The sequence below is a fragment of the Megalobrama amblycephala genome, linkage group LG7, assembly GCF_018812025.1.
Source record: "Megalobrama amblycephala isolate DHTTF-2021 linkage group LG7, ASM1881202v1, whole genome shotgun sequence".
Lineage (NCBI taxonomy): Eukaryota > Metazoa > Chordata > Actinopteri > Cypriniformes > Xenocyprididae > Megalobrama > Megalobrama amblycephala.
In genome coordinates, this window is record NC_063050.1 from 47,145,849 (window position 1) to 47,162,199 (window position 16,351).

The 16,351-nt window shown below is 35.1% G+C and overlaps 2 protein-coding genes across 2 annotated transcripts; both read left to right on the forward strand.

The window, feature by feature from the left end:
• The first annotated feature begins 3,384 nt into the window (after window positions 1-3,384).
• On the forward strand, window positions 3,385-5,457 carry LOC125271472 (protein PERCC1). Its single transcript, XM_048195527.1, has 2 exons — window positions 3,385-4,148; window positions 4,543-5,457. The coding sequence occupies exons 1-2, from the start codon at window positions 4,072-4,074 to the stop codon at window positions 5,306-5,308; spliced, it is 843 nt and encodes a 280-aa protein (XP_048051484.1). The 5' UTR covers window positions 3,385-4,071; the 3' UTR covers window positions 5,309-5,457.
• A 3,786-nt stretch (window positions 5,458-9,243) lies between these two features.
• Window positions 9,244-16,351, forward strand: pdia2 (protein disulfide isomerase family A, member 2). The gene is made up of 11 exons (XM_048197838.1): window positions 9,244-9,831; window positions 10,648-10,854; window positions 10,949-11,082; window positions 11,272-11,409; window positions 13,171-13,287; window positions 13,463-13,588; window positions 13,706-13,903; window positions 13,980-14,100; window positions 14,535-14,716; window positions 15,861-16,007; window positions 16,119-16,351. Exons 1-11 carry the CDS (start codon window positions 9,570-9,572, stop codon window positions 16,182-16,184), a joined length of 1,698 nt encoding a protein of 565 aa, XP_048053795.1. The 5' UTR covers window positions 9,244-9,569; the 3' UTR covers window positions 16,185-16,351.

Here is a 16,351-nt window from a genome sequence, read left to right on the forward strand (position 1 = left end):
TAAATATTACTTAGGTTACTTAGGCTCTGGTTCTTCCAATCGGGCGGCAGTTCCTGTTAATTAATATTCATAAGCCAATCCCTGCTAGAAAGGTTACGTCATCATGACTTGTTCTTAATATTCATGAGCCAATACGTCGCCATAGTGGGATTCGTCAATTTACAAAAGTTATTGGATGAAAGTATTAACACAAATTTATTATTTTCTGAAAGATGTGCATTTTATTTAAAATCATATTTTAAATTGAAACCTATTTAAACGTATTTGGAACTCTTTTTTGTATTTGGAATAGATTAGCCTACTACAGCAACAAATTAAACAAATTAAAATTTTAATAAATAAGTCAAGATGTTTAAGATATAATTTCAGTCAATACGGCAGCAGCTTCTAGATTATGGTTATGTTAAGCTTCTAGATTTTTTGGAGCATTTGTTCTCTCTGCGCGTGCCTGTACTCAGATTTATGAGTCATGAAGAAAACAGTGCCATCTGCTGGTCAAGACCTGATACTGTTATAAAGAAAGGCCAAAAATGCCCGTAGAAAAGTAACATCCTTTTTTTAATGAATCAATAAAACATTACCTAAACGCATTTAATGCATATTACCTGCCAATTCTTACAAATAGTGTATGTAATACAGATAAGAAAAAAAGAAAATCTTACTTTGACAATATGGAATAAATAAAAAGTCAAATTGCAGATGCCTGCTTTCTATTTGAAGTTTTTATATATCCCTAAATGTTGAGATATTTTAGGGTCTAATCAACCTCCTGAGACCTAGGTATAGACTTTTGGCCTCTGTATGGGACATTATATTTTAGCGAATTTCTCTGACAACATGTCACAGTTTTAATTCTGGGTGGCCTGTAAGGAGCAGATTCAGGGCTTTGCAGAGATACCAAATGTTTGGAGGTGTAATCATGACAACTCCCTCTCCTTGGTCTTTAAAAATGACTGAATGATCAAATTTAGCACTCTTATATATGATAATGTTTTGTAATTATCAGTTAAATCTGACTAATTTTCAAATTGTTTGTCATAAATCAACATCTAGGAAAATGTTATGGGGTTTCAAATCAAAATCTGACTTCCTGTTATGAAACAGGGCATCGATTTCATACATGACCTCTGTAGAGGACATCAGGACTTTTTGGAGACAAAACAAGTGAATAAGGAAAGAAATTATATATCAATATTCTTAAGAAATATTCCCAATTAGGCCTATTGCTCCCATTATAACACATCTTTTTTAATTAATATGCAAATTAGATAGAGTGTATGCATTGCAATGGGAATGGCATTTATGGCCATGTTTACACGCATATTGCAAAGTATATCAATTATATCTTATAACATATAATCTTCATACAAAGGTTGGATAAAAAAAAAGCTTGAATCTTAAAAATTGATTGGTGAATGGGGGGAAAACATTGTTTTTACCTATTCATGTTTTTAAATGTCTTTTAATTTTCTTAATAAATGTGTCCTGGTGTACTCTATACGGAGGACATAGCATAAGATAGGAATAAAATATATGGTTTTGTTGTTGTTGTTGTTGTTGTTTGTTTGTTTTCCAAAAATATCTTTATTTTATTTGTTTCTGCTCCAAACAATGACCTAAAAAAAAAACTAAATTCACAAAACTTTTTTTTTCTAGTTCTCAGGAGGATAATGAGCAACATATATCCTCAATTATACAAATATTTTTGAAAACATGGCATCATAGCAAACATTCTTTGTATTAAGATGATTAACAATCTTTTAGGAAATAGCTTTATAAAAACACAAGTGATAAAGAACATAAAATATTGTTATAATTATTTTGTTTTTCTTTTACAAAATCAAAATCAACACAGTGTTCATTAGTTTATTATTATTATTATTATTAGGCTATTTAAATCTTTCTTAAAATTCCATAGGAATACCTAATCCTTCACTACTGTAGGCTACACAAACAACATAGTAATCTTGGTATAATATTGCCAAAAAAAAAAATAATAATAAAAATGTGCATTATTGCACCATGATGTAACACTTTATTTTTCTAGAATAACAGCAGGACACTTCTAAATCTTGTAATCACGTGTAATGTCCACCTGTGTCTGACGGATGGTTAAGCCATTACATGTTGTCTCTCCGACCTGAAGCTGCAGTAAAGTGTTCTTGTTCTCGGACATATGTTAGTCCAGATGCCATGCTCTCTGCTGCTGGTCATTAGCCCTTCTATTGCCCTGCGTCCGGCTCATATTCACTCATGCTGAGCACACACACACTCTCTTGCTCTTTCTATAATGTTTTACACACACACACACACACACACTCAATGCCCATGCTTCAACTATTATATTTCTCCTCCCACCTCAGACTCTTCACCTGGCACTGAACAAAGCATTTTGTTCAACACTGTGTTTATTTTGCACAGTTTGACATTTTATTCTATTTTAACTCTTATGAATGTACTTTTAAATTACACTAAAAGTAAGACACTTGACTGAACTGTTTCTTATTACCTTAAAAAGATTTAATTCATATAGTTCAAATATAATTTGAAATTTATTTTATTATATTCTGTTTTAATTTTACTTTTAATTTTTGTGCAAATTAAAAAGTTTTGTCCACCACATAATTCTCATATTTGTTCTAAGTCATAGTTTTATTGGCTTTTATTGATACAATACAGTTTTCACAATTTTACTCCAGTGAAAGTCAAGAGTATTTATTTATTTATTTATTTTTAATTGTTTCTGATGTATGAACTCAGAATGATACAGAAAAGATATAAGCTAAACTCTAGAAAATGTTGGGTTAATTCAATCCAGCATTTGACCCTGCATAATTATTTATTTGACCCAGCATAATTATTTATTAAAAGGGTCTGGCGGAAGCTAGATATTTTACTTCATACCTTGATAAATGTGGATATTGTTTTACACAAACGCATCGCTTCGCTTCAGAAGGCCTTTATTAACGCCCTGGAGCGGTGTGGAGTATGTTTATGATGGATGGATGGATGGATGGATGGATGTGGATGGATTCACTTTCTTCAGCTCATACTCATGACCCTTGTTCACTGCCATTATAAAGGTTGGATGTGTCAGGATATTTATTAAAATATCTCCAAGAGTGTTTATCAGAGAGAAGAAAGTCATATACATCTGGCTTGAGGGTGAGTAAAGCTTGGGCTGATTTTCATTTGAAAGTGAACTAATCCTTTAATAATGAGACAAATGTGTTTTTTTTTTTTTTTTTTTTTTTTTTAATAAATCATTTTAAATAATTATTTCAAAAAAAAAAAAAAAAAAAAAAAACAGGTTTAAAAATGTATTTGTCCATATTTGACCCAAACATGGGTTGAATCAACCCAGCATTTTTATATAAACACTTTTGCCTTCTCACTGGAGAGTGTTCATCAGAAAGAAGAAAGTCATATACACCTGGCTTGAGGGTGAGTAAATCTTGGGGTAAATTTCATTTGAAAGTGAACTAATCCTTTAACTTTGACATACAGTGATCCTTATGACAATAAGCCCCATTCTTCTCTTAATTTTAAACGTCTAGCTAACTTTTTTGTGATTCAGTCTGTTTTCTTTCTATGGAATTCGCAAGAAAAAACATTTGCCAGTAATTATTGCTGCATGTTAAACTTTGATTTTACACATTATTTATAAGGTCAAACGCACTTTGCAGATCAAAGCAGCATAATGCGGGTCATTTGGCTTGCTTGTCTTTTTAATGGAGTTTTATAAAGGGGCTCATTCAGAAGTCAAAACGGCGTAAGATGCGATTTCACGCCTTTTTAGGTTCATCCATAAGTGGCCACCAGCGCAAGATAACAGCTGTGTGTCAGACGGTGTGTGCGCACGTCTGTGTGTATGCGTTGAGGTGAACGGACACTTGAGCGTCCCCCGGCAAACGCAGCGTTATAGCGGCCGCCGCGCGCGCCAGTTTCCGTTCGTCTCTCCGGTTGCTGGGCACTAAGACAAACTCATGCTCTGTTTGAGCAGAACACTATTACAGACGCGCGCGTAAATATTTGCTCAGAAAACAGACTCCCCATGAGCGATGGGTATAAATGAGCAAACCGCTAATTATCCATAACTCGAAACGGACAGCAAGACTTCACGAGCGACATCCGTCCAGCATTGCACGGTAAGAGAGACTCACTTCTTTCTTTCTTTTTCTTTCTTAATTTTCTTCTTTCTTTCTTTCCCGTATATAATTTTAAATATAAAAACATATAAAATAGAATTAAAAAACTTTGAAAAGATCACAGCTGCTGGCTTTAATAGTATATATATATATATATATATATATATATATATATATATATATATATATATATATAGCCTATATATATGTACATATATGTGTGTGTGTGTGTGTGTGTGTGTGTGTGTGTGTGTGTGTGTGTGTGTGTGTGTGTGCAGAAATTGTATACAATTACATTATAAATGTGACAACTTTCACCAATCTGGCATTTATAAAAAAAAAATTATACTCTATCATTTAAACTCTAAAAAATGAACTATAATTTTCTTCTTAGGATGGCAGCAAGTGTTATCAGGACACTGAGTAATTTGGGTTTCACAAAACCCTTCCCTCCCTCCTTCTTTCCCGCTGAGGATGAGGAGGAGACTGAAGAGGAATATGAAGAGGAGCTGAGAGAGGACAGTCTGGAGGAGGAAGAGGATGGAGTAGCCAGTGAGTCTCAAGAGGAAGAGCCGTGGAGTTTTGATCCCTCCCCCAATAACACTGAGATGACCAACCAGCTCCTGCGGTTCGCTGAACTCATCAGCAACGATGTCCAGCGTTACTTTGGCCGAAGCCAAGACCCTGATGCCTGTGACATTTATGCAGAGAGGCCGTGTCCAAAAGTCGGGGGCCGCCAGCGATATTATGCTGACTTCATCAAAGTAGCATCATCAGGGCATGTGGAGGAGCCTGAGTTGCTCGGGCCCCTTGCAGAGCTCTTTCAAGATGCTCAAAGGAAAGGCCGGGGTTTGCCCATGAGCCAACGGCGCCTGCCAATCAGCTTCTGGACAGAGCCTTTCGCACACCGGCTCGATGTGTTAGGTGATACCAGCACACAGGAGAACTCGCTCAGTATGATCGACACTTCAGAGAGCTCTATCAACATCAGCACCTCATTGAGCATGTTCAGTAACACGAGCGTGTGCACCGTGACCAGCTCCAGTGTCTCAGGGACTCTCAGCAGCTCAAGCACCCCAGACTTCAGTGATTTACTTGCTCACTGGGCCATGGACAGAGAGAATCCCAGTGAATTTAACTGTGACTACCAACTATCATAACCAGTGTTTGCTAGGCATATCACTGCAAAATATCATTTATATTTTAATGCTTAATGCTTAAAGCTTTTCTTTCAGTTTTTAATGTTTGCCTTGTTTTCTGGTAAAAAAAAAAGTAGACGTTTTCTTTAGAAAATGCATTTGGAATATCAAGTGTCAGATGTTTTCATTTCTTTTAAGTATAAAACTTATTATTTTTTTATTTTTATTTTATTATATACTATTTTTTGGCAGTGTAGTTGTATTACATTTTTTAATACAGAACTGATTTTCTGTGTAATTCTTACTCTGTGTGTGTTTTCATATATAAAAAGAATTATTTTGCTAAAAAAAAAAAGTATGCAGCTAAATATGTCATTAAAATACCCTGTTTGTGATCAATAATTCTGCTATATATCCTCACATATATTCATTTACTATATACAGAAATAAGGAATGATGTATAGTCAGGTCACAATCACAAAATAAATTGTGACAACTAGACCCAAAGTGACTAAATTTACATGACATTTGCAATGAAGGAAATCGAAACAAAAAAAATGTTACCTGAAAAATTTATAAATATATATACAGTACAGTCCAAAAGTTTGGAACCACTAAGATTTTTAATGTTTTTAAAAGAAGTTTTGTCTGCTCACCAAGGCTACATTTATTTAATTAAAAATACAGTAAAAACAGTAATATTGTGAAATATTATTACAATTTAAAATAACTGTTTTCTATTTGAATATATTTCACAAAGTAATTTATTCCTGTGATGGCAAAGCTGAATTTTCAGCATCATTACTCCAGTCTTCAGTGTCACATGATCCTTCAGAAATCATTCTAATATGCTGATTTGCTGCTCAAGAGACATTTAATGTGTACAATTGTACAAAATATTTGTGTACAATATTTTTTTTTCAGGATTATTTGATGAATAGAAAGTTCAAAAGAACAGTGTTTATCTGAAATCTAATCTTTTGTAACATTATAAATGTCTTTACTGCCACTTTTGATTGATTTAATGCATCCTTGCTGAATAAAAGTATTCATTTCTTTAATTTCTTTTCAAAAAAATTAAAAATAAAAATTCTTACTGACCCCAAACTTTTGAACGGTAGTGTATAATGCTACAGAAGCTTTGTATTTCAGATAAATGCTGTTCTTTTGAACTTTCTATTCATCAAGGAATCCTGAAAAAAAAAGTACACAACTGTTTTCAACATTGAAAATAATCATAAATGTTTATTGAGCAGCAAATCAGCATATTAGAATGATTTCTGAAGGATCATGTGACACTGAAGACTGGAGTAATGATGCTGAAAATTCAGCTTTGCATCACAGGAATAAATTACTTTGTCAAATATATTTAAATAGTACACAGTTATTTTAAATTGTAATAATATTTCACAATATTACTGTTTTTTACTGTATTTTTAATTAAATAAATGTAACCTTGGTGAGCAAACTTCTTTTAAAAACATTAAAAATCTTAGTGGTTCCAAACTTTTGGACTGTACTGTATATATATATATATATATATATATATATATATATATATATATATATATATACTTTCTAATTTTCATTTAGTTTAAGTTAATTCATTTAAAGGGGTCCTTGATTATGATTTCACAACTTTAGTTAGTGTGTAATGTTGCTGTTTGAGCATAAACAACCAACACGATCACATGAGTATCAATGCGTATCAATAGTACGAGTTTGTAATCTCGTAGAATGTACGCCATTTTGGCGTGCTTATGGTACGCAGATTTTTCGCGTGCATATGATACGCACTTTATGCCGTGTATATGATACGCTCATGGGTAGGATGGGGGTGGGGGGTGGGGGGTTCGTACGTATAATACGCCATAAAGTGCGTATCATATGCACGCGAAAAACTGCGTACCATAAGCAAACTCATTTTGGCGTATATATTCTACGAGATTACAAACTCATACTATTGATACGCATTTTCGTGTGATCGGGCTCAAACAACATCTCAAACAACACCTCTTCCCAGGTTGATGACATCACAAACCCCAAAATGTACATAAACCTATAAACAACAGGCGTGAGGCCATGTTAACATGCTGTCATTTTACGGTGGACTGCTTCACAAACGAGGGTCAATTCAATGCTGGATTTGCACAAAAGATTAACATGACGGCACATGCTAGTCGATGAGTTGAATCAACTCTACAGCAACTACATAAATTTATCCACTAACCGTTCAGAAATGTCCAGTTGCATTCTAAAAGTTGTAACTTCTTCCTGAGTCTCTCCATCAGTGTCGACTCCGGTTTGAACAATGTAAGGCTGAATGCCATTACAGACGATTGTCATTTTGGCTGCGTGAGATTCTCCAGCTTTGTTGTTGTTGAGCAACCGAAGCGTGAGCTGTTAAAGCTCCGCCCTCTTCTGGAAAGGGGGCCGGGAACAACAGCTCATTTGCATTTAAAGGCACACACACAAAAACAGAGTGTTTTTGCTCACACCCAAATAGGGACAAATTTGACAAGCTATAATAAATGATCTGTGTGGTATTTTGAGCTGAAACTTCACAGACACATTCTGGGGACACCAGAGACTTATTGTCAGGACGGTGGTTTGATCTGCCTTGTGTTTGTGTTTGTACAGCTGTTCGTCCGGAACGCGAGCACGTGTTGTGTTGTTTGCACCACGCGTTCAACTGTCTATTGTTGCCCCGCCCTCTTGTTACCCTGTTAACTCATTATTAATCTCACGTTACTCCTCATTAGCTTCCCTTAATATTCCCTTCATGTTTTTTGTTCCGAGCCAGATCGTGTTAATGCGTCTTGTTGTTCACGTCTTGTTTTTTTTTTTTTTTTTTGTGCCGTTCCCAGTTTTCTAGTCAAGCTTTATTTTCTTCAGTTTGATTTTTTTATGCCTAATTCCAAGTTATGTCTATGTTGTTTTCTTTTGCTGTGACTAGAGCTCTGTTTGATTTCAAGCTTTATTTTGACTTTTAGATTGTGCTTATCTTCCCGCTACCTCCGGCTTCCCCGCTGCCATCTCCCTTCCTCTTCTCCCCGCTTCACCTGCCATCACTGCCCATTGCTCCCCCTGTCTCATTCGCCATCATTCTTGATCTCCTGAGCTGCAGACTGCTTTTGGCTGGGCATTTCTGTTCCATGGACTTTGTCTTGCTACCGGCCGTCATTGACTGTGGACATTATCCAACCTAGCCCTTGCTGCTATTTTGTTACTCCTTGATCTATTTCCCTAATAAACTGTGTATTACCCTGCAAATTGAATCCTCTTCTTTACGAACCCTAACACTTATATTACATCTTGTGAAAAGAGGCATAACTGGTCTGTATTAATGACACTCACATTCATTATTCAAGCACTTTGAAACAATAGAAGAATGACAGTGAGAAAGCATTATGAGAAGGCAAACAGTAAGCCGGTTTCAACACATTTCCTGGTGATAACGATCTGAATCTGCACCATTATACGCACAAAACAAACTAAACTAAATGTCTGTCTGTTTTTGTCCTGATAAACACAGTCCTTTATGCTGAATAATTTACATTATATTGAATGCAAGTTTAGTGAGTACAGAATCCCACTTCTATCTGTGTTTACAATGCAGGAGTGAACATTAATGCATGTCCCGTTCAATAGTTTCATCATTAGTGTATGTGTGCATGTGTTTCTGTCTTCATCTCAGTGCTCTGAATGCTTACGTGTACTGAGCATGGGTAACTCTCTAGTGAACGTGGCACGTGTGCAGAAAGGTCAGATACGGACATGTGGTTTGGTCATTGCTAATTCGCACACATTGATTGGAAATGTTCAACTTTCATGAATGGATATTATTTATACTTCTTGTTTTATCACTGAAAATAATTTAATATGATACAATATTTATTATTTTGATTTTATGCTGAATATCTGTACATGGACTATGTATAAAAAGTCAAAAGACAAATGTAAACAAAATCAGTTTTCATACTAGCTCATATAATTGGTTAAGATGAAGCAAGCAAGAAAGAAAGCTACAATATATGTTCAGGATACTAAGTGATATGCATTTCATCCGTTATTATATTTGCCTGTAATCTAATGCTAATTTTCCAACGGCACAATGACAGAGCACATGTGAAGTGGCAAGTAAGACCAGTAGATTTGCACCACGCAGACTTTTCAATGATTCGTCAGCATCAGTGGACTCTTATCAGCAACACAAGACCAGGCAACAGCATACAACAGCTCATTTCAACAATTTCCTAGAGGTCCGCTGAACTTATCCACCATGAGGTTCCTACACATACTGTGTTTCACCTTCTTGCTCTGCGGTTTGTGTGTGAGGGCAGAGGATGAAACCACTAAGGACAACGTTGAAGAAAAAGGAAACAACAATGAAGAAAAAGTTGAGGACACCCCTGAAGAAGACACAGAACCAGAGAAACCAGAAAAGACAGATGAAATTACAGAAGAGAAAGACGTTTTGATCCTTCATAGTGTCAACTTTGACAGAGCTCTCAGTGAGAACAAGTACCTGCTTGTGGAATTTTGTAAGTATGACTTTCCTTATATGATTATGACTATGATTATTGTACTTACAAATCATCATTCTGATCTTATTAATGCAAGAAAACATGTGGCTATGCATGAAGGTGCAATATGTATTCAAAATGAGAATAAAAAAGTTTCCCTTTCACTTATAAAGTAGTTTTATATTTAGTTGCATGTATTTAAATTATCTTATCTATGAGCAGCACAAGAAAAGTTCAAAGATTGCTAACGTTTGACATCATCCATCAGGAGCGCACCTGTTATTTCTCCCACACTTGAAAGGCTGGCCAGTTATGAAAATTTTACAACACTGTATTGTGTTTTGTGCTATCATCGCAGTAAAATGTTAAAGCAGAATGTGAAAAAAATGTACATCATGAATGTCAACTGTCACATTTAGTATGTTATATATGTTATAGCACATACCTAACATGCATAGCTAAAGTATATGGTCTAGTTGTCACACTTTATACTCTTTCTTAAATAATTACAGTAAATATACAGTATATACCACCATTCAAAAGTTTGGGGTTTGCAAGATTTTGTAAGGGTTTTTGAAAGAAGTCTCTTATGCTCACCAAGGCTGCATTTATTTGATCAAAAATACTGTAAAAACAGTAATTCTCTGATGAATATAGAGCTCAAAAGAACAGAATTTAGAAAATGAAAACTTTTTTTATCATCTGAAACTTACATGACTTAAAACATTTACTGCAATAGCCCTTGTGACAATATCCAAGTGTGACAACTAGCCCCGGTGTGCTTATTATAGATGTTGGTATGAACCTTGCACTTGTCTTTCAAAACATAAAAAGATGCTCCATGGTGTGGTCACTGCCGCAGTCTGGAGCCCATTTATGCTGAAGTGGCTGGACAACTGAAAAATGGGTCATCTGATGTACGGCTGGCCAAAGTGGACGGAACAGAAGAGAAAGAACTTGCCTCAGAGTTTGGTGTGGATAGTTTTCCCACACTGAAATTCTTCAAAGATGGCAACAGGCAAAATGCCACACATTTTTCTGGTAATGTATTTATTTGTTTAGTGTGTTCAAAGGTGTGATGTTATTTTCATACAGTGTGTATAAGCTTATAGGCATTATTCTGTGATTTGAAAAGGAAAGCGAACTGTAAAAGGAATCACAATGTGGCTGGAGAGGCACACGGGCCCCAGCGCTACTGTTCTCAATGATGTGAAGAGTGCCGAGGCTCTGCTGGATGCAAATGATGTGGTTGTGGTTGGATTCTTTCAGGTAAATTATCTTTTGTTTGCATAAAGTAACTGACTTTTATGATCTGATATTGCCTTATAACGAGAGTGTAGTATAAAGTATATATATTTAAAAAAAAAAATTATCATGACACTCTTAAAACAAAAGATTTATCAGATTTATTAGATTTGTTTTAAATGTAATTTAATTTACTCTCTCTTTCTATCCAAGGATTTGGAAGGAGATAAGGCAAAGACATTCTATGATGTAACTTTAATAGTAGTGGACATTAACTTTGGCATCACAAGCAACCCAGAGCTCTTCAAGAAGTATGATGTAAAGAGTGACTCATTGGTGCTCTTCAAGAAGGTAATCATGATTGTATAGCACTACAATTTGTGATTGGTAGGCAAACTACTATTAGTGGGTATTTTGATTCATTCCAGTGATTTGAATCTTTTAAATTTGTTGTCTAAAAAAGATTGATTCACTGATTCATTCTCCAGGTAACATTGTGTAGAAGAATTTTACAGTTAAAGACCCAAAAAGACCAGATATGATGAATAAAGACCCGGAGTCAGAGTTAAAAAAAATAAATAAATAAATAAATAAATAAATAAATTGTTGAATGATTCTGATTGGCTAAGAAAAAAATAGACAAAATTAGTAATCTTTCACACATGGACAGATAGTGAGAAGCATATCTTCATTCGTCAGGATGTTGACGAGGGGACCCCAGATTTAGGTACTGGATGTCCTTTTGGGGTCATTATATGGTGTCTGTCTGTTCTCCAGCAGACTGCCAGGTGTCCACAAGTACAAAGATCCTGCACAGAACACTTAGCGCACATACACAGATACACGTTTCACAGCTTCTTCAAGGTTGAAGTTGGTCTAAGCTCTGCTCTGAGCAGGAAACTTTCCCAAAACATACTGATAACATGTTCTTTTCTCTCAGTGTGAGGTACAGACAATATTCAAAATTATTTTCTAGTGTTTGAAAAGGAAAATAAATGCTTTAACATACGTTGAAATAATTTAACAGAACATAAATGTTGAATCTTTTAGTGTGTTATGAGTGAGTCATTGAATAATTCATCTAACTGATTCACTAAAAACAACATTCTAAAAAATGGTGGGTTAAAAATAGCCTAAATTGGGTTAAAAATGGACAAATCCAGTGGTTGGGTTGTTTTGACCAAGCAGGAATTTCCAACCTATATTCAGGTTCATTTTATATGGTAATTTTTAAACAATAGTTGAGTTAAATAAAAACATGGTCAAACATTTAACCCTCCAACTGCTGGGTCAAAACAACTCAAACGCTGGCTTCATCTATATTTAACCTAGTCTCGCATAGCCAGACCTTCAGACTGATGGCAGAAGGTCTGGACTCTATCGCAGCTTTCATTGGCCAATGACCACCCAAAAGGACGTTTGACTGACATGTAATGCAACCAATCACAGTTCGCTTTGTTCCGCGTCATGTTTAGGGCCGTTAAATTGTAAAGTCGATGTCCCTACAATAACAGACCGACGGGCATCAATAAATTATTCATTCAAGAACGTTGTGCAAGTTTACTACAACAATGGAGCCACGAACTTCACATACTTTTGAAAATCCAGCGTTTAGTTGACCCTTCAGTTGACTCACAAAAGATAATTTAATACCGTACTTACACTCTTTAATTATATATGGTCATCTGTCATTTTTACACAATCCCCTTTGTATGACCAAGATTGACCTACATTCAGTGTTGCTCTAAGTCTTGTTCAGGCATAAAACATCAGTGAAGGGGGCGTGTCCATTCAGTTAGTCCAACCAATGAAATGCATCTTTTCCTCCCACACTCAAAAGCTATTGGTTCATATTATAGTTAGTCACTGAAGGCAGTAAAAGCCACAAACTTGACAAATAATCTGTACAGCATGTGCATAAAAGTGTAAGATTTGTTCACTTGAAAGATTCATTTAAAAACACAGATTCGTTTACAAACCAAACCTAACTTTCTAGTGTAATAAAAAAAAAAAGAGAATGTAATTTATTCAATAAATTCAGTTTGGCTATGTTCAGCTTTTGGTTCACATATGTCCCCCAACCCCACGTTCTTCTTTTTGTGTATATTCCAGTTTGATGAAAAGCGGGCAGACATGCCTCTCTCCAAGGAAGACAAGCTTGATAAAGGGGATCTGATTTCATTCATCCATTCTAACAGTATGCAACTTGTCATTCCATTTAATGAAGAGGTAACACTTTAAAATTCACTTGATGAACTGACCAATGAACCAGCTGCTAAAAACAATTATAAACTATCTTAAAAATATACAAACTATATGTGCATGAATCAAAAATAATGTATGATATAATCACTATTTTTGTTACCAAAACCAACTTTTTTTTACTTTTTTCTTTTTTCTGCAGAATGCTGAACAAATTTTTAGCTCTAAGGTCCGCAAACATTTGCTCCTGTTCATTAATACAACTGTGGAATCCCAGAATGCACTGCTCGAGGATTATAGAGATGTTGCCAGTGAGTTTAAGGAAAAAGTATGTTTTTTTTTAACTAAATAGTTAAATAGAGTCATATTTGTTTAGCCCATTAAACATAATTCAGAGAACCATTTTAAACTTTGTCATGCTCACAGTCTGTCCGTATGTGTGTAGGTGATTTTCATCACGTTAGATGTTACACATGACAAAGTGGATCATGTGCTGAAGTATTTCAGTATCTCTAAAGATGACGCTCCTATCATTCGCTTGATCGACACTGAGAAAGTGGTGACATACGCAATGGAAGGATCAACCATCAACAAAGACACACTGAAAACATTTTGCCAAGGTGTTCTTGATGGTACTGTGAAGGTATGTAATGCAGTAACATTGTAATATTAAACGATTATCTAAATCTGCATACTAAAAAATCTGCATTATATTCTAGCCTTTTTTGAAGACTCAAGAAATTCCAGAGGACTGGGACAAGAATCCGGTTAAAGTCCTTGTAGGGAAGAACTTCGACGAAGTGGCTTTTGATGAGACTAAGAACGTCTTTGTGGAATTTTGTAAGTTAGTTCTTCTTAGACTCAAATAAATATAGCATTAAAGTTACCATGAAATGGAAATTGACAATTTCTTTTGTTTTTGTGGAATATTGCATTATCCGCGCACATCATTATTTATTTATTTTTTTTTAAAAAAGGGTCAAATGCCCTTGTAATCTTTAATCAAATATCTTCCTCTCCCTCTTGCAACGACTTCTCTGATTACGTGTTTACTGGCGTGAGGGCGGGACAACCTGTCACTCACATGAGATCGACCAATAGCAAACACAACGGTCCAACAATCCAATATATTCCTCATGGACAAAATCAAGAGCCACCCTACATTTTTCCTTGATCGAGAAGTCATTTAACTCAGATATATGTCAAAACAGGAGAAAAAAAGACTATCGCAATTTCCGTTGCATCTGACTTTATAATTTATGTCCTTCTTAAAGATGCTCCCTGGTGTGGACACTGTCAGCAGCTGGCTCCTGTGTGGGATGAGTTGGGTGAGAAGTACAAAGACCATGAGAACATAATCATTGCAAAAATAGATGCAGCAGAAAACGATGTGGAAGATGTCATTATACAGGGATTTCCCACCATTAAATACTTTCCTGCTGGGGCTGAAAAGAAGGTTTGCAACAAACACACACTCTAAAGCCTGTTAACTATCAATGTCTTGGGACACTTGGCGCTGTTTTCATTGCCTTTTTCCCTATTACATACAGTATTTTAATAATCATCATAAATTAGGTATCACTCAAAAACACTCAAAACCGTTTTGAAATTGGACTGCATTACCATGGAAATGGTATTTTAAAACATTATAGTTGACTCAATTTTTGTGATATCAACTTCAAATTTGGAACACAACTTGGTTAGACATGTGGCTTTAATTTTTCTAGCAATTTTAGGGGACAAAGACAACAATGTACTAAAAATAGAAAAGTTTTGAAAAGTTGCGACTAATATGCTGTATTATGCTGCCAGGCCAGTAGTTGGCGATGTCACTTTGTAAAGAAACATTCACGCCTATAGACTGAACACGTAATACGCATTTGCAAGATGTAACCATTTTCACAAATTTACATTTTTGTAGTTTACATAGAGACGATAACGGCATAATTTTCAAAAACTTGCACTTTGAAACCTGTTTTCAAATGTGTTTTCGGGCCCCCAAAATGCTGTGTCATGTAAATTAATAGCCAAAACGCATAAAAATGTTTTCCATTTTTAGTTGAAAACAGTGTCCTGTAAACATCCAAATTATTTTGTAAAATATATATTTTGTATAGACCTTATGTGGCAGAGAAACAAGCGTGCCGCCATCTTTATAATATTGTCTTTGAACTTCCGTTTTTGCGTAGCTCTGTCATTTCTATTGCATGGATTTACCTGTTGTAGAGTAAATGAAAGTTATTGTGAGCATTGTAATGTTTAAAGCAGATGTCTTAAAATCAGTAGACCGGGAAGATTTTAAAATGAGCAGTTCATTCATAAATACGTATAAGATTGCTGTGGAAATACAAACTGGAAGACAAAAGACATCATGCGCAGAGCTGAAAAGGTGAAAAGGTTTATAAAATAAAAAAATATTTAGTTCAGTATATTTGCATTACAGTAAACTTCTTATAACTTTGTTATACTTTCATTTCTTTCATTGCATTTACTTTTGCAATAATCTGTTGAGTGTCTTCCTTAAAAGGAAACTGATCTTGGGTGTGTTATTGTGAGAATCGCAATACTGACAAATGTTTTTAATTTTTAAAAAAAATCAGATTGTTGACTATAATGGAAATAGAGATTTGGAGACTTTCTCAAAATTCCTTGATAATGGAGGAGTGTTACCAGAAGAAGAGAGTAAAGATAAAGATGAGGACGATGACGATGACGATGACGACGATGATGATGATGATGAAGATAAGGTCAGTCAAAAGCCAACAGATAGTGTGATTATTTAGCCAGTTATTAAGATAAAAAAACCTGAGCTTCTTGATTTCAGTAATATAGCTGGCATGTTTATTTCTGCTTTTCAGGTGTCAGATGAATCAGAAGAGACACCAATGAAGTCTACCAATGAAACCACCAAGGATGAGCTGTAAAAACAAGGCATAAATCAACTCATTTGTACTGAACAGGATCAGTATGAGATTTATGCAACATGAGCCAAATGTGTTTTATCAGATTAATGTAATTTTCTCTGCACTGGACCATTTCAACAAACTACATACCTGACTAAATTGAATAAAAATAACATGTAAAGGTTTTA